The 22,542-nt window shown below is 44.8% G+C and overlaps 1 protein-coding gene across 5 annotated transcripts in view; it reads right to left on the bottom strand.

Moving 5' to 3' along the window:
* Positions 1-9,434: 9,434 nt before the first annotated feature.
* TBC1D30 (TBC1 domain family member 30) overlaps positions 9,435-22,542 on the bottom strand; it is an 85,229-nt gene continuing 72,121 nt past the window's right edge. For all 5 annotated transcript variants that reach the window (XM_070621961.1, XM_070621958.1, XM_070621957.1 and 2 more), the window contains 3 exons: positions 21,435-21,574; positions 16,229-16,435; positions 9,435-13,014 (listed from right to left, as the gene is read on the bottom strand). In XM_070621961.1, the coding sequence (XP_070478062.1) occupies positions 12,239-13,014; positions 16,229-16,435; positions 21,435-21,574 (1,123 nt within the window). In that variant the 3' untranslated portion in view covers positions 9,435-12,238. The remainder of the gene's footprint in view (positions 13,015-16,228; positions 16,436-21,434; positions 21,575-22,542) is intronic.

Genomic DNA, 22,542 nt, shown 5'->3' with positions numbered 1-22,542 from the left:
CACAGCACACGCTGCCAGAGTGTCTATTTCTGATTTTCCTTGTTTACACAATTGTCCTGCAAACTTCTTGAACATAATCTCGTGTCTATAGGTACCAAATTTTACTAGAAATGTGGAGTTAAGTAACTACTTGAAATTTTTTTTAAAGCACCATTTTTACAACCCAGCGATAGCTCCCAAACCCAGGCTAAGTTTCATACACGTTCCTTGCGGAATCAGATTCAGTAAAGATTAGATGCTTCTAAAGTTCCTGAAGAACAAACAGGCACCGGCAGTGGGGTTTTAGCAATCAGGATGAAGTCAGAGTGGCCACACGCTTCATGTCCGGGAAGGACGCAGCCCCGGGGGTCAGTGACACCAAATGAAAGAAAAGGTAGAAAAACTGCCATATCTCCTAGTTAAGTGACACGCAGGACCAAGAGGTGCTCAGTACCCGCTAAGTGCATGAATGGATGAATAAAGATAAGACCTGGGTTTGTAGTGAAAATTTCTGTTTAAAAAGTGCAGGGGATGGAAAAATTGGCTTGACACAGATCCTGAGAAAGAGCCCTGGGAATTGAAATCCAACTCAAGCTCAAATATACAACCAGCATTGTTATAATATATGAAAAGTTAATACAGTGTTATTAGATGGAAGCTTCCAGATCAAGTGCAGTACTTGTCCCTGTACTTGGCATGAGTTAGACCTCACCTGGAACGTTATGCTTCATTCCAGGAAAGACATAGTAAGAAGGACATTGACAACCCCGGTTGTCTCCAGAAGATGTACCAGCTTGCTCAGCACAGGGCCTTGGACCTACAGCCATTCCATAATAAGTCCTGAGTTACCCCGAACTGATCTTGAGGAGTCTGGAAATCATAGAAGAAATGACGAAGGGAAGTTGAAGGGAGGTGGCTTCAGCTTAACACACATGCACCTCCCAACAGAGCTGTCCACAGCGAAAAGGGAGACCCCGCAGAGGAGTCTCAGCACAGAGACAATGCCGGCAGGCGAATGCTCATCTCACAGGCAGGTATCAAAGAATCGCTTGCACGAAGTGGGAGAGTGAAACGGATGCCCTCCAAGAGCTCTTCCAGCCCTGAGGCCCCGGGAACAAGCGTCAGGGCCAACAGAGGGCACCTCCATGGAGAGGCTGGGGTGCAGCTCCCTCCCAGGGTGGCCCCTGCTGTGCATCCTCTTCTCCACAGAGGGATGCTGTTGGCTCCGGGCTGCAAGTCCAGCCTGTGCACAGCCAAGGACAGCCGCTCTGTGGGGCATCTTGTTGTGACAGAGTGACCTGCCCTGGACTCTGGGGAGTGCCTATGCCCTCAGACGTGTGTTCAAAGGAAGCTGTTTTTAGGGGAACTCTCACAGAAGCAGAAGAGCTGCTGCTGAATCTCATTCCTGGAGGGAAGTGCGGACCTGGTAGTTGGGGGAGACTCTTCCTGGCCTACCACCCAACAAAGGGGACACGACGGGATGGTGGCGGCAGGGGGGAGGGGGGGCGGGGATGAGGTGGGGAATGAGGTCCTCCAAACATCTCTCTCCAGGGTTGGGAGAGGACAGACGAAGCCGACTCCCCACAGTGGGGAATTCCTGCCTTGAAATGAGGGGTGATCCCCACTGGCCAATGGGCCTGGTGTTCAAAGCCTGGAGAAATGAAGAAAACAAACGGCTGCAGAGGCCAGCAAGCTGCACGGAGAACAGCCCAGGGAACTCAAGGGAGACCTTCGCTGTTTCCGACTTAGACATTTCTAGAATCAGAGAAACAGGATGTGAACTCGACTTACTGCGGTCATCATTACACAATATATACAAATATCAAATCATTATCTTGAACACCTGAAACTAATACAATGTTATATATGTCCATTTTATCTCAATAAAAATAAATATATAAAATAAGCACTCAGAGAAAAAGAAACAAAAAAAAAAAGGAAGCTATTTTTAAAGTCATCCTTCAAGAAATAATGATCTTTGGCTGGGAACTTTGTACCCAGGTGCTCCTTATCTAAGAGCCAGTTCTACATACTTTAAAAAATTTATAAGATGGGAGTAATGGGGGTGGAGAGGCCACAACGGGAGCCGTCCAGCTGCCTTCCTCACACCAACACCCTGCACCCATCAGGGCGCACCCCAGCCCGGTCCTAGAACCCAGGCGTCTGGGGATGTCTGCATGAAGCAACAGTGGCATCTAGCGGTCACATCAGTTAACCACACGCCCGCTCAGCTCAAGGGAGAAAAACAGATGAAAACCCAACCCCTCTCTCTCCCTTTGTACCTCTTATCCAGCCAGACCTGATGGGAAGTTGGCTGGAAACAGAAAATGCCAGTAAAACAGGGGATCGTTTTAAAATGATGCATACGGAGCTCACTAAACACTTTTATACTAAATATGCATTCATTCCATCACAGCCAGGGTTTCTTTCCCGAATGCAGCCCCACTGAGTCCTTGCTGGTCTCTGTGGCATAAATCAAAGCCTTACACATCATCTACAATGTCCAGTTTCTGTTTATCTAAATGGGTGAGAATCTTAAGGCACCTGTGAAACAAGTTCCCTCCACTGATTTTTATGGTTTGGGGTTTCTTTTCTTTTATAGCTGCTTCTCATGGCTTTTTAATAATCATGGCCCTTCGGCTCCAAGACTAACTCAAAGGGGAGAGACAGCAGTGTGGGTTCCCACTCGAGATCTGGTTGTCCATGTGGCAGCAGCTGTCCCATTCCAACCCTGACTCAGAGACGGGGAGACCCTGTAAGTGTCCGGAGCACATGCCCCCCTCTCCCTGGGCCTCCCAGTCCACCTCTTTCCTCATTTCAAATTTTTCACTGGTGGGAGGGGGCCACACAAGGGCAGGTCGACGCACAGCCTTCTAGGAGCTACTACATGAGCTGCTTTGCGGGGTGAGAGCAGGAGCCACACTCCCTGGGTTCAATTCCACCCTCTGCCACTTTGGAACTCGACGACCTTGAGAAAGTGATTTGCCCTCTTGAAGGCTGGCTTCCTCGTCTGCAACATGAGAAGGAACACCAGCACCTACTCTGAGGGTGGCTGTGAGAATCAAGTGGGGTCGTCCCCGTCAGGCCCTCAGCACAGTGCCTGTGACGCACAGGAAGCGCTCAGTAAACAACTAACGCTCTTCTCTCTGTTTACTTCCTTTCACTGTCCCGCAGGCCTCTAGTTCTCAAACTTTCCGGTCTGAGGATCCCTTTACATATATTCTTAAAAATTATAAGGACTCTAAAAAGCTTAAGGTTATATATATCTTTTGATATTTACTGTTTTATAAGTCAGATCAAAATATTTGAATTTAAAACAATAAATCCATTAACATAAAAACATTTTATGAAAAATAACTACATTTTCCAAAACCAAAATATTTGGTAAGAGGGTGGCCTTGCTTTATACTTCTGAAATCTCTTTCCTGTGTGGTTACTAAGAAGACAGCTGGCTTCTCATTTCTGCTCCTGCATTCGATCTGCACTAAACACCGCACATCACGTCATCTCTGAGAACCCCTCAGATGCCCACAAGGAAACAAGAGTGGAAAAGGCAAATACGCCCTCGTCTTGTTATAAAAACAGTTCTCACCTTGTGGACTCCGTGAAAGGACCTCGGGGACCCCGGGGTCCCCAGACCACACTCGGAGTTTCGCAGCTGTGGCCCAAAGCACCAGTCCAGGTTTCTGGCATCAGCAGCAGCCTGGCAGAATCATAGGCCCCAAGTCAGAAGCTGGAGCAGTTTACAGACTAGGAGGCCAATGGAGCCGGTGCCGCCACGACTCGGCCCTGCGGAAAGGAGGCAGGACATCTTTCCTCCCAGGCCCACCATGCGGCCCCAGGGGCAGACACTCAGCCCTGGGCCCGCAGAAGGCCAGGTCCCCACTCTCTACTGCACGGACGAGCCACGGCTGTGATACATAATACGATTACTGGACTCCATCATTCGTCTGGGTTGAGCTACACAGTTGGTTTTTGTTATTGTTTTTCTTATCTGTTTTAGTTCTTTCATTTATTTTGGAAGGGAGCCAGTTCAAGGAAACTAAATGCAATTTCCTTTCTTACAAATTGTCTTTTTAAAATCCGGAAACCCAATAGTTGTGTGTGACTCAATCATTATTTTTACTTCATTATAGGTTGGATTGTTGTTTTTTGGCAAGCTTTTACACAAATTTTATTGCTGAGTGAGATCCTCTTTATGTTTTATTCTTTACTGACCTGTCAAGCAACTTAAGTGTACCCTACGAGGTGACATCATAGTCACTATGCCCCTCTGTGACACTCAAAACCACAGAAGAGGCAAACTCAAGCCGTGGTTCATTCTCTGGCCCCGGTGGGACGGGTCCTCCCAGAGGGGCTTCCAGGGAGGGTCTCTGAGACAGTTTCCAAGGAGGGCGGCTGAGGGCTCTCGAGCTGTCTGCTCTGGGTGCAGAGCTCGTGTTCTCTTCTCCACGGGCTCTACAACACCCGTACCTCCCCGCCACCCCACTACTTCCAGAAACTTGAGAAGTTACTGTATTGGTCAAAACCCTGAGCTGCTGGCACCAAAACCCAAGCGGAAGCAGCTGTAGTCGAGAGGGCTCTGGGGAGGAAACGCTCGTTTATTGGAAACCCCTTGCAATGATTCCACTCAGTTCAGGACTACCATGAAAATATAAACAATACAACATGTAGATGATGGGCTGTGAAAATGATAACAGAGGAACTTATTTGAATTAATATAAACGGGATGCTCAGTGACAATGTTCCTACTCTCAGGTGAAGCAGATTCTAATCTCTGATCTAGCCCCGCCTCTGTCTCTCTTACCTGTATTGTGCCTACACCCATGTCTCTCTCTATACATGTGTATCCCAGGAACTTGGTACCTGCTGTTCCCTCTGCCTGGAATTTCTTTCCCCCAAACACCTGCGTGAGGACCCGAGACACGGCAGCATCCCTGACACGTGCTCTGCGCTCTCTGACCAGCTTCCTGTGACTCCTTCCTGCATCAGTGGTACACTCCATGCACACGGGGAGGGAAGGGACATGCAGAGTTCTTCCCAGAACATCATTTTATGTCACAATTACTGTGAGCTGCAGTTGTCATCAGTGAAAAAGAGAGAATGGGCCAGGTCAGTGGTTTTCTCTGCTCCCCAGAACCGCCAGGGCTCCACAGAGCAACTTGGGGGTGACCTCAGGCAAGGAGAGGGCAATCGAGTGAGGAGGGCTTCAGCCTCTCCCCCCACCCCCAACCAGGGCAGCTCTGATGTTGCTCAGGAGATGTGGTTTGAGCAGAGGGTTCTGTTGTGCATCTGAAGGTCCAGAAATACACCCTAAAACATACAGGAATTTAGTGTGGGATAAAGGGGACATTTCAGAGCAATAAAGGGAAGATGGATTATTTACTAAATGCCGTTTGGACCACTGGGGAACCATCTGGGAAAAAATGTTAAGATGGAACCTTAGTGCACATCTTACACAAAAATAAATTCCAGATGGATCAAATATTTAAGCATGAAAAATGAAACCCATAAAAATAGAAGGAAAAAAATGAATTTTCAAATAATTACAAAGATGTAGGGAAGGCCTTTCCAAATATCACACAAGACCAGTAGCTATAAAAGAAAAGACTGAGGAATTTGACTAATAAAAATGTTGAATTTGGTTAAAACAAGTCTTTCATGTTTCGCTTACAGTCACTCTGCTCTCCCCAAGACCCAGCTGTGCATGCAGACGGGTCTGGAATGGCAGGCAAAATTGGTGACAAACCATTTCATTCTCATAATCACCTCTCCTTCCGTGATGAGGACATACAAGACCAAAGACGACTCAAGGGCTGGGGAAAGAACCCTCTTCATAAACCTAGAGCCACACTCTCTCATCTGTCACCTCTCTACATTATCTGTTACTACTATGAGGAGGACAAAGCCTAAATAATAGCGCTCGGGAGAGGTCTGAAGCACTGTACAGGAAAAATATTAGCTACTTCTCACTGACGATACATCCACTCTTTTGCCTTTATAATCTGTAATCTTCATAACATCTCTGTTCCAAGTAAACGGTTTTCAACATGAATGACAGAAAACCTGACCAAACTGGCTAATACCAAAAATTGGGATGTTGGCTGATGTAATAAAATGCTGTAGAGAGATGAATTTAGTTTCAGGGATGGCCTGATCCAGGGGTCACATGATATGAAAAGGACCTGGTTTCTTTCTCAGCTCCGCTTGCTCAGTGTTGACTCTCTTCTCCAACACGCTCTCCCCTCATGGTTCTAAGAGGGCTGCCAGCAGCAACTCCTGGGCTTTTTCCCTCCAGCTGCCAATCCAGTGGAAATGAGCAAGCCAGCTGCCCCAAGAATACAAAACAAAAACCTTCTTTTTTTCCTTGCCCCACCATGGCCGGGAGGAGGGAGAATGCTGAGTGCCTTAGCTCGGGTCCTGTGCTCCAGGGACATCAACCGCACCAGACATAGAGGGACAGAGGTGGCAGAAGGATGGCTCCCGAAGCAAAACCAAGATGTTGTTGCCAAAGGAAGATAGTTAATTATAGGCAGCAAAAATAGACGTCCACAACAAATCTTATGAGGTTGAAATTATTCTTCTCATTGTACAGATATGGAAATCAAAGGTCCCAAATGTTAAGTAACTTGCACAAAATCATACAACTGGAAAGTGGCACAGATGGGATTTGACCCCATTAACGTGTGTGATAAGACTAAAAGGATGAGTGGGTGTTGCGCAGGCTGACTGCAGCAAGGAGCGTGCTCTAGGCAGAGGGTTATGAATGCACAGCGGGAGGCGGCTGGGAGAAGAAGCTTTCAGGGAATTGCACGTTGCATGCAAAGTTGTCAGACAGTGTAGCAAAGCAAAGAGCTCAGCTTTGGGGCCAGAGGGATCAGGACTCTGCTAGGTGACCCCGGTCAAGGACACAACCCTCAGCTCACTTTCATCAGCTGTAATACAGGGATAATATGCTTCACTGGGTCCTTGGGAGGAATAAGTGAGATACTGTATATAAAGGAGCTAGTACGGTGCCCAGCCCACAGCAACTCAACAAATGGTTGTTACTGTGCTAACGATGACAGAATGCAGAAAGCAGTGAACGAGAAAGGTGGGGGAAAAACAAGCTCAAAAACTAACCATGGGCCAGATCAGGCTAAGATGAGGACTTCAGATTTTATCCTCCTGCAAATGGGGAATGATGGAGGGTTCTGACGGGAGGGATGGCCTGATCAGCATTTCGTTTTAGAAGGATCACTGGCAGCAACGTGTAGTTAGAGCAGCAGAGAGAGGTGGGGTGAGGCGGGTGGGGGGTGGGAAACTAGTTAACAGATCATGAAAATAGTTAGATTGACCAGTGGTTGCCAAATCTAGTTCAGTGTCAAAATTACTAGGGTAGTGTTTTTGTTTTGTTGCTTTCTCTGTTTTCATACAGATCCCTGGACTCTCCAGAAGTGGGGAGACAGCGGGTTGAGGGGTTGAGGTATCAGCTCGTTCCAGCCAGAGAGCTGTTGGCCCCTCAGGGGAACTGATGTGCTGCCCTCCAAGGACCAGCATTGCCTGAGGAAAAACTAGAATTGCTACAGCAGGAATGTACTGATTAAGAAAGAGTCAACTCTCTGGCTTTTTAACTTCAAAAAAAGACTCTTGAGGCCCCTAGGGCACAGGGTGGAGCAATCAGATGAGTGCTGCCTGTGCTGGAAGGAAGGAAGAAAATGGGACGGAGCAAGACTTTGCAGGTCCATGGGTCTGACCAGAGCTGAGCTCCAGTAAGGAAGCAGACTTTGCTTCAGGAGACAGCCAGCAGGGAGTCCCATGGGAACTGATTCACCCAGCAGGGCACCCATCCCCATTCAGCCCCCATTCAACAGAGCACAGGCTGCCTTAGTGGGAGAGCCACTGCACTGTCTACTCTGAGCCACCGTCCAGGAAGCACCTCCATCCCCAGCTGTATCGCGGTGGCTCAATGACACCAGAGTTTGCCGGCTTTAATCTGAACTGCCTCGTGAATAATCGTTAACTGCCATTTCAATGGCCCAAACACTTACAGGCTGTTACATTTCCATCCTGTGGATGAGCCATAATTCACCCAACCATCCCCCAGTCTCAGATGTTTACCTTGTTTCCAAATTTCCACTGGTAAATCTAATTCTGCCATGAAAATTTGCACATAAAACTTTCCCTGCTATCACTTCCAACTCTAAACCATCTAATGTTCTTGGATGAGACCTGGTAATAGTTATTTTCTCTAGTTCAGGATATCAAGTCTCAAGCACTACTTCCTTCTCAAAGGATGCAATTAGAGATCATTTGATTAAGTTCAAGACTTGATGGTTTTTTTTAAAAAACTCTTAGCAAGCAAAGAATAAAAGGTAACTTCCTTAACCTGACAAAAGATACCTACCAGTAATCTCAGCAAATGTCTTACTTAATGGTTCCCTTAAAAGTCAGGAACAGAGATGAATGCCCATTATCACTGCTTCTATCAACACTGGAGGTCCTGGAAAAAAAGACAAGAAAGAAAGTGCTGCCTCTTCCAGGGGTGCAGAGAAGCAGGCGTTCTCGTGCACTGCTTGTCTGATAAGTTCAACCTTTAAGGATGGCGATTGGCAATACATATGACTTAAAAATGTACATACTCTCTGACCCAGCAAACTCACCTCAGTGAGCATACCCTGAGAAAATACTCATAGCTGTGCACAAAGACATGAGCACGAGGATGCTCTCTTAATTATCACCTACAATCAGAAACCCCTGTCTGACGACAGGGTCCTGGTTACGTGAATTCTGGCATGAACACATGATGGAATATGAGTCACTGAAAGGGATGCTGTGAAAGGGCATTTACTGGAAAGACAGCATAAACTAGTTTGCTCAATTACCTTTTTATAGATAACAATGTGTGTATACACGCATGCAGACGCACCAGAACATTCTGGAAAGATCCATATTGGAATACCGATGATTCCTTCTGTCGTTTTCCAAATTTTCTTAAAACGTGTTACTTTTCTAATTAGGAAAAATAATATATTTTTAATGCGGCCTCAAATGATTGCCTTAGGCAGCAGAGAAAGTACCTCCGAAAGAGCAAAGGGAAACTTTATGAGGGAGCATTCTGATCGCAGCTCCCCAGCCAGCCAGAACCCGTGAGACCAGGAAGCTAACCTGCATTCTCACGGTTCTACTTTGTTAAAACAAAAGAAAATGACAGCTCTAAAGGTTAATTTTATTCACACACCCATTTTTAAGTCAACTCTCTGCCTACTCATATTCGGGATCCCACTATCATGCCAAGTTCTCAGCAGGTCACCGGCTACCTTGCAACCCAGTGATCAGACTGGGGGAGATGGAGCTTACGGGGCTGTTTCCCCGGTGCACGTGACCAAGGTGGGGGGAAGTTGAAAAGAGAAAGGGAAGAGGAATGTCACAGCAGCGTTGTGTGCACGCGCTCAGATAGAAAACAGCACAACAGCTACGACAACGGGAATCTTTATGTGTCTTTGCAATCAGTACAGATCTTCAGAACAAGAAGAGACAAAAAAAGGAATACAATGTTCCAAACAGTTACAGCCCATAGGTTGACATTACGAACTAGGTTTAGATCCTCTGGAGAGTTTTCTAAGAGGACTGAGGTGCAGAGGCATCTGAAGGAGTCTACCCCCAGCTTAACTACTGACAGGGTGCAGACATAGCTAAAAATAAAGAACCTGCGACTTGGTGAGGACTTCTGGTGCCTGCACACATTGTCCCGTAGGCAGAGAAGATCACAAGTCCATACAGGTCCTTGCATGTGCTGTGTGCTGGAAGGTACTGCAGGTCTCTTTATTTCCTAAAGCAGGCAAGGCTCACAAATTGACCCATGCACACTGTGAGTACATAGTACGATGCAAGCATGTTATTGGTACAGAGAGCGCTTTAATTGGAATCTGTCGGTTTTTAACATCCTCACAAGGTCATTTGTACCTCAAAGGACTGTTATCCTTTAAGTTATTCATTCGAGAAATACTTATCCCAAACCATGCGCCATCTCATCCATCGCCTTCTCAGGAAGACCAACGCTGGGAAACGGATACGGCATGTGCTGCTAACACTAAGATAGCTGGTAGACAACAGTGGCGCCATCCTAAGGACTGTAGTGACTGCCCCTTACCCCCATTACCCACCTCCCTGAACCCTGACCTTCCGGGAGCTGGGAGCTGACTCGAGAGAGGAAAGAACAATTCTCTATTCAAGTCAGATATCCTTCAAGGGGAACGTGACTATTCTGACTCATTTGGGACGGGGGAGGAGAAAAGAATATAAAGTAGAATCATTCTTATCTGTAAAGTTTAGCAGATGGAAGAAAATCATGTCATTTGCTTAACTTTGGAAAATGCAGTGGGTCTCGTTCCCAGGGGGGCATGCAAAGCCTCCCCCACTCTCCACCTACTCCCTTCCCAAGACACGGGCTGTGGGCGTGGCAGCTTTGCAAGACTGCATGCTCACTTCAGAGGACAAAGAATTCAAGACCAAAGCTGCAATAACTTATTAGTCATATTTCCCATCTTTAGTTCCTTTGGGGGTAAAAATACCATGAAAGAGATAAGATGGCTTTTCTGACTGTATATGTCATTCTGGTGTTTTCCGTTCAAAAAAGCCCACACAACCACATTCTCTGTTTTATTATAAAAATTAGTACCTCTCATAGTAAAAGCCCTCTCTAAAACTATAGCTTTGGTTTCAGAATTAGCAATTCAATTAGCTCAAATTAATATTGACTGCATCAACAATATGCTGGCAAGCACGGCAAGGTCTTCCAGAGACGAGGGTAAAGAAGCTGTGTCTATTCTTCTAACCACGGTGGGAGAAGGGGACTGAGGAGTGAGCCTTTTGCTCAGCCAAATGACAGCTGCATGAAGCATTTTAAAAATGAACCACCTTTTCAGGGAAGAAGGTCAGAGCTGGTCTTGTGAAATGCCATCACAGGACTCTGTACCATCCGGAGAAAGGTCCTTTGAGTCGGGAGGGAGTATAGCGAATGGCTTTCCAGTCTTGGTTTCTAGAACCTATGGAGCTAATGCATCTGTGTACAAGGAGCGTTAGACCCGGCTATTGTGCTGCAGGAAACGTGGCTAAATCACATGGAGTCCTGGGAGTTTTTACCTTGAGTATCTGAAGTGCTACTTCACCTGGCGTGGCTCAGAGCTCCCATCTGCATAGTGGAGATAACAGCACATCTCTGACCCACTGGGACCGGGAGGAGTGGGTGAGAGAGAGCTAGAAAGCACTAACGCCCTCTCCGGAGAAAGGCAGTGTTCAAGTAACAAAGTACTTAACGAAGTACTCTAATCAAAAAAAGCACAAATTCAAGTAACAAAGTTGCAGGTCTCGCGATCTAGCTTTGAGCAGAGCATCTGCGGTGGGGAGCTGGTAGGTCAATGAGCTGCATGGCGGAGGATGCAGGAAAGCTCCATGTAGAGCCCATTGTGTCATCCCACCACCGAGGACCAAACTCTCCTTATGAGGAGACAATGATCCTTAGGGAAAGCTCAGTGGAATTAGCAAGCTGGTCAGAGCGATCGCTCAATGCATTTCCCATCTGTGGACTCTGCATGAGATCTTCAGGTCAGTGATCAACCTCAATTTCAAGAGATTAACGGTTTTCTTCATTTCACAGGTAGAAATAGAAAGGGAAAGAAAGGCTATCTAGATTTTTCTTCTGCACTTTAGCATAAGACTAAAAAATAATTTTGAGATTGGCTAAAGGAAACTACTCAAGGAAAATTCACACACACAACATTCCCCCCAACAGGGCATCAAGAGGGAGGTTGGAAGTTTCTGCAACTAAGAATCTGACTTTCTTTTTACAAGCTAGTGTGTGCATGCTTGAGTACTAACAACACCCAGAGAACTGGAAGGTTTGGGGGTGTTGTCACAGGGACCCTGAAGGCCCCCCGAACAAGAATAAGGAAAAGGGGTTAACAGTCTAGACACATCCTCTTTTCTAAACAGCTCACAATGAAAACTTGGAAAAACTTCACACTTTAAAACCACAATATTTATTTTGCCACAAGAATCCACTGTATCAGTTATCAGTGGATGGGAAAAGGTCCCTATTCTTGCTCTGGTTATAAAACTTCCAATTCCCGTGTTTATACACAGCTGCTCATCTCTGAACCTGACTACTCATTTTCACTGGACAATGGAAACACTTTTGGAGCCATTCAGCCTCACACCACCATGAAAATGTGAATCTAGACACAGAGTTTCTGGGAGACATCATAGTTTCTGGGCGACATCACCGTTTCTTGGTGCCACTGTTCCCACCGCTGGAGTTGCTGAAGCTCCTGCTCATGTGAGGAAAGTGCACAGTCGGGGTTCTTTCTGTAGGACCATACAATCCCAAGTTCCTGGCGGTGGCTGACTTCCGCAGTGGCTTGACACTGGGAAAGGGGCTGAAGATGGGGGTTTTCGGGTGGCCGCCTTGAGGAGGTTTGCTGGTGGCTTTGTTTTCTGCAGGGGGCTCCGAGGGCTCCGGGCAGGGCCGTGGGCGGGGCGGGTGCACCCTGGGCTCAGTTTCAGCAGCAGCAGCCCCTTGGCCCAGTTCCAAGGCTTCTAACTTCACCTGAACTGCAGACATGTCGGCATCAGCATCCCCAAACACCGGCTCTGGAGAGTGCCCCTCGATTGTCCTCCCCGTGCTGTCCTCGGAGCTGCCGCCTTCTCTCCGGGCTGTCGCTGCACAACCGGAGGGAAACGCCTCTGCTGTCCCCTTGCAGCCCTCCTTCTGCTCTTCTATCAGCCCCACGGTGTCCCCGCAGCCCAGCTGACTCTTGGTCCTCGTCATGTTCTTTTTGTGGACTCGGATATGAGTTCGCCATGGAGAGTTGAGCTTCGTCTTGAGGTCCTCATAGGGGACAGGAGATATTTTGCCTCCCATGTGACCAGGCATATGGATGACAGCATTCTTCGCAGCCCTGTTGGACATTTTCATCTTCTTTCCTAAAAGAAGGTGGTTTATAACCGGAGAGTTGTTTACCTGAGACGGGAGAATGCTGGTCGCTGGCCCTTTGTCTGAAAGAAATGTTGAAAGGTCATGTGAAATGCACCACAGAGGAACACATCCGTCACGGAGCAGGAACCACATAAGGGTTGTCCCCTTAGCCCTGCCCACGTGGTTCCCAGGTACTGGAGGAGTCATGTGACTAAAGGCAGCAGAAACTGAATTCAACCCTAGAGCCTCCTCAAAGACGAGGAGACGAGGGGCCGAGGATGCAGGAAGGAACAGAGACTCTGACCCCTTTGTTACTAATTAGAGCCCAGACTCCCTAATGTTTTTTATGGAGAGCTTTAGTCTCTGAGAAGCAACCTCGGAGGTCTTGTATCTAGAAAATCTTTGAAGATTTTTTAAAACAATAAGTCAAACACTACGATCATGTGGATTATCAGCTCAGCTTCTAAGACGCAGGAAAAGAGCACACGGCACGTTGTGACGTGAGAGACAGCAGAAGCAGAGAAGTGTAAGAAGGTGGTAAAGATGCAGAGAAATCACAGCTATCCAATGGCTGACCCCAGGTATGGAAAACCACTCTCCCATGTGCTCAGTGGACTTTGAAAGCAAATTGAAAACTGGAAGGCACCAAAAGCTTGATTCTCCTGGAGGGCACCGCTGATAGTGCTACTGTCCTCCTCCTGTGGCGACTACTGGCCTCTATTTCTGATGAAGCGTAAACACACAGGGCTCCAGGGAGGACAGCGGCAGGGAGAAGCAGTAGGGAGAAGGTCCTGATATCTTTCTTGAACATCCTTCCTCCCTGACATCCATGTCATCTGGCTGAACTTCCTTCTATGCTTCTCTCTTGCTGCCATCTACATCTGGTCACACTCCAACCTTTATTGAAAATTTTGACGACTATCTCCTCTTCGCCCCATGTCCTACCACCTCCCTTCATTACTTTACTGTCTCTGTGACTGACGCATCCTCATAGTTCCTCCACCTCCCCAGTTCCATCCTAAACCTAACACCTAGATCTACCTTATATGAAAAACACTAAGTTTCACATTCTTCTCTTTGACTCTTCTAGCGCTCGGCTCCCACTCTAACTATAGCTGGTACTGAGCCACAGAGGGATCTTTGATCCTCAGTCTTCTAATAACCACTCGTCTCTCTTTGGCTCACTTACATCCTTAGATGCATGGCTGATCACCTGGACCACTGCCTCACCATTCCAGGCATCCCTATCCCTTTATCGCATATACCTGGAAAACCCCACCCTTGGATCCACAGTCCACATTCTCCTTCCCATAACAGGAGCTGCTAAGGACTGCTAGGGGGAAGAAAAAAACATTACACAGCCATGTGGATTGAGAGCCCTTCAAATTCATAACTTCCTATTTTGTTGGGTCCTCAATGCCGCTGAACAATCTTCTTTTTCCCTCTCCCATTCCTTTCAACCACCCATCCAAATCTTCATTACTTTCTTTAAGCTCCCACCCAACCCCCAACTGAGGCCCAAGCAAACAACCCTTCCTCCAATTTCTCAATGAAAACCAAAGCTATCAGGTCTGAAAGGCCTCAACTTCCTGCCCTCCCTAACTTAGGAAGCTGGTGCCTCAACCACCACCCTTACCACCTTCCTTTACGTCTCAGAAACTGAGGTCCTTTGCCTTAAGCTCTAGTTCGACCTCTCCACTTGTGCTGCTGATTCTGCCCTACACCATCTCCTCAGAAACCTTGCTACTCAAAGGCAACCCCCACCGGGCAGCGCTGGCATCACCTAGGAGCTTGTTGGAAACGCATAATCTCAGCTGCAACCCAAACCTACTGAAACAGATTCTTCATTTGAACAGATCCCCAATGATACATATGCACATGAAAGCTGAGAAGCAATGCTCTAGAACTTTGCCTTTGAGCAACAATCTCTCCCTAAAAAGAACGACATAAACCACGATCTAGAGTAAAGCTCGGCAAACTTCCTGAAGAGGACCAGACAGTAAATATTTCAAGTATTGTAGTACAAAAGCAGTCATAGTAATACATAAACAAATGGGCAGGCCTGGGGTCCAATAAAACTTGTATTTACAAGAACAGGAAATGAGCAGCATTTGGCCTGTAGAACACAGTTTGCTGACCCCTGACCAGAGTGCAAGGCACGGGGCTAACTTAGCACCCAAAGGCAGTTGTTCATCATTCCACTCAAAAGTTTGTACCATGCAGTTGAAAAAGGATGATACAAAGAATCAGAACACAGGAGTTCTAGCCCTGGCCTGACCTCTCACTATAGCTACATGAGCCTTCCTGAATCACCATTTCCTCATCTTTTAAAACGATAAAGGATAGCTGTCCTTGCCTTCCTCAGACATTTGTTTTAAGGACAAAATGAGGACATGCACGTGCCAGTGTTTTGAAAATTAAAACGCTGCAGTTGTTAGTTTCTTTTGTGATTGCTTTCTTAATGAGTTAGAATGAGGTAAGAATCTTCAAGAAGTTGCCTACTCCTCCCAGATGAGTGAAAGGTAAATTCAGTTTTTGGGCAAGATCAGTCACATGCTCACCAGCCTCTTAAAAACATGTCAAATTTATAGTTTGGTTAATCGCGCATAGGCATCGTTTTCATTAGGATTTCATTTAGAACAAGACAAACCAATTCCCAAATCAGCACATATTAAAACAATGAAGGAGATTGTTCACTGGGATTTTGGAAATTAAAAAAAAGAAAGAAAAAAGAAGCTTGACAATCCTTGGAAAAGAGCATTTCCAGTGCCCTACAATTGTGTTCTTCTCGGCAGACTCCCAAGACACTGCCAACCCATTAGGAAGGCAGAGGAATGGCTTTTTCCTTTTCCTCTAATCACAACATCTGCCATGCTTCTACTAAAGGACTGGCAAATAGCTTAATTTACTAGTGCCCAGATGACTAAAATCTATTTTCCAAAGCCTGAAATTGAGGAGGCAACAATTCCAAAATATCTCAAGTCCAAGGACTGCATGCTGTGCAACAGCCTCATCATTCGTCAAGCCCCCTGCATGAGCCCACACAGTAACGATGTCTTGAATACCATCAACTGCCTGGTCCTTGGGACCTAAAAACCCACGCTCTGTCGCTTCTTTAGAGCCTGATGAGATAAAATCAAAAACAAGATGCTAAATAGCTATCATCCCACGCCAGCTGCGTGCGTGCGTGGATGCTGAGCCACGGCGAGTAGAATTCCAAGGCCGTCTAGGAACACTTGTGCTTCCTTCACAAGTTGACAGAGCTGACACCGATTCAAACAAGTCTCACATTACCTGCTCTGATATACACCTGGTGAACCTGCTGCTGCTGCTTCTTTTTAATGCGAGAATACTGCCGCTTGAGGGCGTTGATATCTGTGGTCATGCGCTCCATCATCATACTGTTAAAAGCAGCGTGATATTCACTTCGACAGGAATTGATTGCTCCCGGACTCAGCTCGGCAATGTTATTAGATCTCAGACTCTGCTCTTCATTTGGGTCTGCAGTCCAGAGAAGGGAGAGAAGGAGATGGTGTCCGTGAAGAAGACCAAATGGGGATGGATTCCACTATAACCTGGTGTAGTATCTTAACCTCTAGGAAATTCTAAACCACAAAAAAAATATACACTAGAATTTGTCTGGTGCTTGTTTGGTTTTTTTTTTTTTAAAGATTGGCACCTGAGCTAACATTTGTTGCCAATCTTCTTCTTTTTTTTTTTTTTTGTCGTCTTCTCCTAAAAGCCCCCCAGTACATAGTTGTATATTCTAGTTGAAGGTCCTTCTAGTTCTGCTATGTGGGATGCGCCCCAGCATAGCCTGGTGAGCGATGCCATGTCCACACCCAGGATCTGAAGCTGTGAAACCCTGGGCCACCAAAGTGGAGCGCGTGGACCTAACCACTGGGCCATGGGGCCAGCCCCCTAGTGCCTGTTTTTATTTGGTCCTGAAAATAATTCTGCATTTTCTTATCAGCCTAACTGTAGGTCTAAAACAAGCTGCATGGGTTCATTGTTTGATTTTATTACCACTTTGTTCATTTTATAGACATCAGATCAACTGTTCGCAGATAAAAATCACTGCCATTTTCTAAAATTCCCTTAGAAAAGCGTAACTCCAGATGTCTTGAGTCAGTGTACAGATTTTGTATAACTGCATGAGAATGTATAAGGGACTGAGAGCTCGTGGAGTTTAGTCAGTCATTAAAAGTGAGTTTTTCTTAAGTTAAAAATAGCAACACACTCTATAAAATTATCAAGACTTCAGATCACTGTATCACTAGAAATTAATGTTTTTATTCATTTAACAAACATTTCCTAACTGTTTACCATGTGTGCTATGTCAGACGTGGTTTCTGATCCTGTGACACCTACAGCTAACAGATTTGTCCCTGAAATAAAATTGAGGCGACATCTAGGAAAGAGGCACAAGTACTGTGTGAGAATATGTGCAGAGACTGCACAGGGCAAAGAGGGATGAGACGAGCTCCTCTAGCACAATATGTAAAACTGGCCTGGGGACCAGACAAGAAAATATTGATGGAGGATTTCAACTATCCTAACATCTGCTGAAAGCATTATTCAGATAAAGGCTAAACATCTGGTGAGGTGACGTCAGCATCATGGCGGCGTGAACTTGCCTGGGACTCTCTCCCCTCCAACATACAACAAAAAGGAGCAACCAAATACCAACAGAAAATACCCTAAAAGCACAAAAATCCTCAGAGAGTCACGGCAGCCATACGATGGAGGATGGAGAGGCTGGAGCACCACTTGGAGGAGCTGGACCAGAGTAAGAGAGAACTTTTTGCTCCCTCCCCTAGAGACTGGGATCACTGCTGCGGGAGGCTCCATGAGGGAAGGAGTGAGGGAGGGCTCACATGTCCCCAGGATCATCCACGACTCCCATGGCCAAGCAGCCCAGACAGAAGCCCTCTAATGGGGCGAAAGCTTTCACGCAGGGGTGACCTTATCCAAGCCAAGACCCCAGGAGACCAGATAGCTAGAGCTGATAGGGAAACTTTGGACTGCATGCAGGAGAAAGCGCCTCCCCAGCCCCCACAACCCGCACCCAGCCACCCCATCTGGGCCGAGGGCTCAGAATACGCAGCTCTCGACCCCCATCCAGTGGCGATAGGCTGTAACTGCAACCAAATAATATCAGAATGAGAAAGACCCATCCTTCCAGCATCAGGCAATTCATCAAATCTCCAGACCACACAGAAGATGAGAAGCACCCAGAATTCAGTCCTGAGGACTCAGAAATATGTAAACTAAATGACAATGAATTCAAAATAGCTATCATCGAAACACTCAATGAGGTAAAAGAGAATACAGAGAAACAATTCAATGAGTTCACAAGCTACTTCACAAAAGAGATTGAAACTATAAAGAAGAATCAATCAAATATTAGAGAAGAAAGACACAATGGAAGAGATAAAACAAAATATGGATTCCCTGAATGCTCAAGTGGACATCATAGAGAAGTGAATCAGCATAATCGGAGACAGACATGTTGAAATGCTCCAGACAGAGGAGGAGAGAGAACTAAGACTAAAAAGAAAGAAAGAAAGTCTCCGAGAAATATCCAACTCAATGAGGAAATGCAACATAAGAATTATAGGTATCCACGAGGATGAAGAAAAGGAGAATGGAGCAGAAAGCATGTTCAAAGAAATAATAGCAGAGAATTTCCCAAATCTAGGGAATGAGAGGGAAATATGTGTGGAGGAAGTGTCCAGATCTCCTAGATAAGTCAATGTAAAAAGACCTACTGCAATGCATATAGTAGTAAAACTGGCAAAAATGAATGACAAAGAAAGAATACTCAGGGCAGCAAGGCAGAAGAAAATAACCTACAAAGGAACCCCTATCAGGCTTTCAGCAGACTTCTCTGCAGAAACCTTACAAGCTAGGAGAGAATGGAACGACATATTCAAATCTTTAAAAGATAAAAATCTTCAGCCAAGAATATTCTATCCAACAAAAATATCCTTCAGACATGAGGGAGAAATTAAATCTTTCCCAGACAAACAAAAGCTAAGGGACTTCATAACCATGAGACCCCCCCCCCCCACCACAAGAAATCCTCAAGAAGGCCCTCATACCTGAAAAAAGAAAAAAAGGAGAAAGGGGTGATAAAACAGAGTAAGGAGACAAATAGACAGAATCAGAATAGGATAGCAAATATGCAACTATAGCATTAGGCTAAAGGGAAGGAAAACACCAAAAACAAAGACAATCTTGTCACTTTAACCACAAACTCACAACGCAAGTTGGAATAAGAGATGAGAATAATAACTTAGGAGGGGAGGAGGAAAGGGTCTGAATCAGTTTAGACTAAGGAAATACGAGGCTGTCAGAAAATGGACTATGTTATACACGAGATTCTGAATACAACTTCAACGTAGTCACTAAACGAAAAAGCAGAACAGAGACACAAAAAATAAATAAGGAAAAAAACAAAGAAACACATCATAAAAAACTGCAGAAGTCAATGGGTAGACCAAAACACACAGGACAAGAAACAAAGGAAATGCAGGAAAACCGGAAAATGAGTGATATAATTAATGACAGCATTAAGCCCTCGTACATCAATAATCACCCTAAACATAAATAGATTGAATTATCCAATAAAAAGACAGAGTGGCAAGATGGATTAAAGAAGAAGATCCAACAATTTGTTGCCTCCAGGACACACATCTCAGCTCCAATGACAAATACAGGCTCAGAGTGAAGGGGTGGAAGACAATCCTCCAAGCTAATGGCAAACAAAAGAAAGCAGGTGTCGCAATACTTAGATCAGACAAAGTAGACTTCAAGATAAGGCAGGTAGAGAGAGACAAAGAGGGGCAATATATAATGATCAAAGGGAAACTCCATCAAGAAGAAATAACACTTATAAATATCTATGCACCCAACACAGGAGCACGAAAGTTCATAAAGCAACTATTAACAAACCTGAAAGAAAATATTAAAAATAAACATCTGATGAATTTATGTTTTTTTACTGAAAACATTTCTCTAAGGAGAAGAAAATTAAAAGGGGACCTGCTAGTCTGAACTTCATTAAACCAAAAAGAAAGACTAATGATGAATCTTCAGAGAAAGTGGTCATGTCATCCTGGAAGACATAATGGCACGGAAAGAAAAACAGAAAAATAAATGGAATGCAGACCAAATGCAGATTCAAGAATTTTAGAGTTAAAATACATATTGATTCCATGGCTAGAAACCAAAAGCTGAAATTCAGGCAACAAGAGAGAGAGTAGTGGGCATTATGAGATCAGCAGGACTATTGTTGGGTTCAGATGTTTAAAAGCCATTTAAAAAGATGAGAGGAGAGTACGCACCAAGGACATACACACAAACCATCCGGCAGGTTAAAACTCAAAACAAACTCAGGCTGGGGAACAGACTCAAAACTCCCACTACCAAAAAAGGCAAAACAAGAAGACTTCTAAGCAAGCAGAACGAAAAGGAGAAGACAGCCCCGTGACTTTGAGAAGGTAGCATAAAGTTAGCAGATGGCGACAAGAAGCAGAGGTGCCTGACATTCTGTTTCAGTCCTTTTAGCAAGGAAAATGGTCTTCAAACTAGAAGAGGTACAATAATATCCTAAAGGAAGAACTGTCACTCAAGACGGGAAAGAACACAGCGGGCGAATCATGAACTGCTTCAAAAGAGGCTGTTGTCAATAACCTAGGGCACAGGAAGTCTATTCCGCACAAGAAAAAACAAATACAGCAAATACAGCATGGCATTCAATTCAGAGCACCACATCCTAGGAGGGACAGCACCAAACCGCAGGACATTGAGAGGTGAATTTATAGAATATTAAAAGTTCTGAAAGTCACATCTCACGAGAAATACTTAAAGAAATTCTGAACTTGGATCATGGAGAAAGCTTTGGGGGACATGATGGCCATCCTGAGAGATTCAAAGAGATGTCTGGTGGAAGAGAAGCAGACTTCTTGTGTTTTGTTCCAAAAAGAACTATTAATACAACTGGTAGGCGGAGGCAATCTCTTTGCAACTAGAAACCATGGGCTAAGCAGAGGAATCTAACGGAATGTCTTGTGAGATAATGAGTTCCTTGTCACTCAAATTCAAGTAGAAGCTACCATGTTTTAGATTTAGAGGGTATTTCTGTAGTGGAAGAGAAGCCAGTCTAGAATGAATTCAATTAAACTCAAATAGAATGCAGTAAGAATCTATTATATTCCAGGCTCAGTGCTAAGGAACTGAGCACACAAAGTCGGATCAGATGAGTGAGGAGCAAAAGTCACCCTAAAGGAAAAGAAATATGTACTATGCATACAGCACATAACACAGAGAGACCCTACTAAAGGAAAAAGTAACGGAGAAGATATTTTCAATAAAGACCTTTAAATAGTGGTAACCAGTTGAGGAAACAATAGGCATTTATAGGACATAACAATAACACCCTTGCTATATGGAACCAGCACATTGTGATCATCTCAACAGAGAGCCACCTCTTTACCTTTCACTTGCTTTTGGAACTTCTGCAGTTCAGGTGCAAGGAGCCCACTGAAAGGTCCAAGACATCCCACTGCATTAGCAATAGCATCTTCATCGTCTGGGTCATTCTCTTCATCACTGTCTTTGACCTTACCATGTCGTCTTGGAAAACAGAAGAAAAAGAAATATACAAAGAAAGTAGTGAATATTCAGTAGAAAATAATTTATGTATATATAGAAAGTCTTCCCCCCATCCCTGTCCAACTTCTGTCCAGTTCTTGTCCCACCTAATTCCCACAGGTGACCCTTATTACTAGCATCCTATATATTCTTCAGTTTCTTTATGCACAGATCAGCAAAAATGACTATATAGTCTTATTCTTCTCCTCTTTTTGCATAAATATTAGTATACTGTATACACCCTTCTGTGCCTCACTTTTATTCACCTAGGAATCTCTCCACATTCACACATGGAGTTTCCTCATCCTTTTATAAGGCAGCACTGTGCTGTATGTACAGAGCCCACGTATGTGTACAAATATATTTCGGGGATATTTCATAAAGGTAGAGGTGCTGGGTCAAAGGATATATACATTAGTAATTTGGGCAGATACTGCCAAGTCACCCGCCTCCAATTCTGTAGTGATTAACCTCTCACCAGCAATGGATAAGAGCATCTGTTTCCCTACAGTCTTATCAGCAGACTGAACATCAACCTTTTGGATTTTTGTCAATGTGACAGGTAAAAAAACAGAATCTCAATCTAGTTTTAAGTACTTCTCTTAGTACAAGTGATATTGCCTTTTACATAAACTGCCTATTCCCATCTTTTCATCATTTTTCAATTGGGTGGTCATTTCTTACTAATTTCTAGGAACTTTATATATGAGAGATCTCAGTTATAAATATTTCTCCACAAATATTTTTACATCTGCTTATGAAGATCTTGTTTTGTTCTGTTTTATTCCCAGTCATGCAGAAAATTATTTTTAAAGTAATTAAATTTACTTTTTTCCTTTATTTTTTTTATTTTGAGTCAGTTATTAAGGCCTTTCCAGTTCCAAGGAACTAAAGTCCTCCTTCTACATTTTCTTCTGCTAATTTTATTACTTCATTTTTCCCTTGTAATT

This window comes from Equus przewalskii, chromosome 5 (genome assembly GCF_037783145.1).
Source record: "Equus przewalskii isolate Varuska chromosome 5, EquPr2, whole genome shotgun sequence".
In the NCBI taxonomy this organism is placed as follows: Eukaryota; Metazoa; Chordata; class Mammalia; order Perissodactyla; family Equidae; genus Equus; species Equus przewalskii.
Note: the sequence above shows the minus strand (reverse complement) of the source record. Positions and strands in the feature narration are given on the sequence as shown.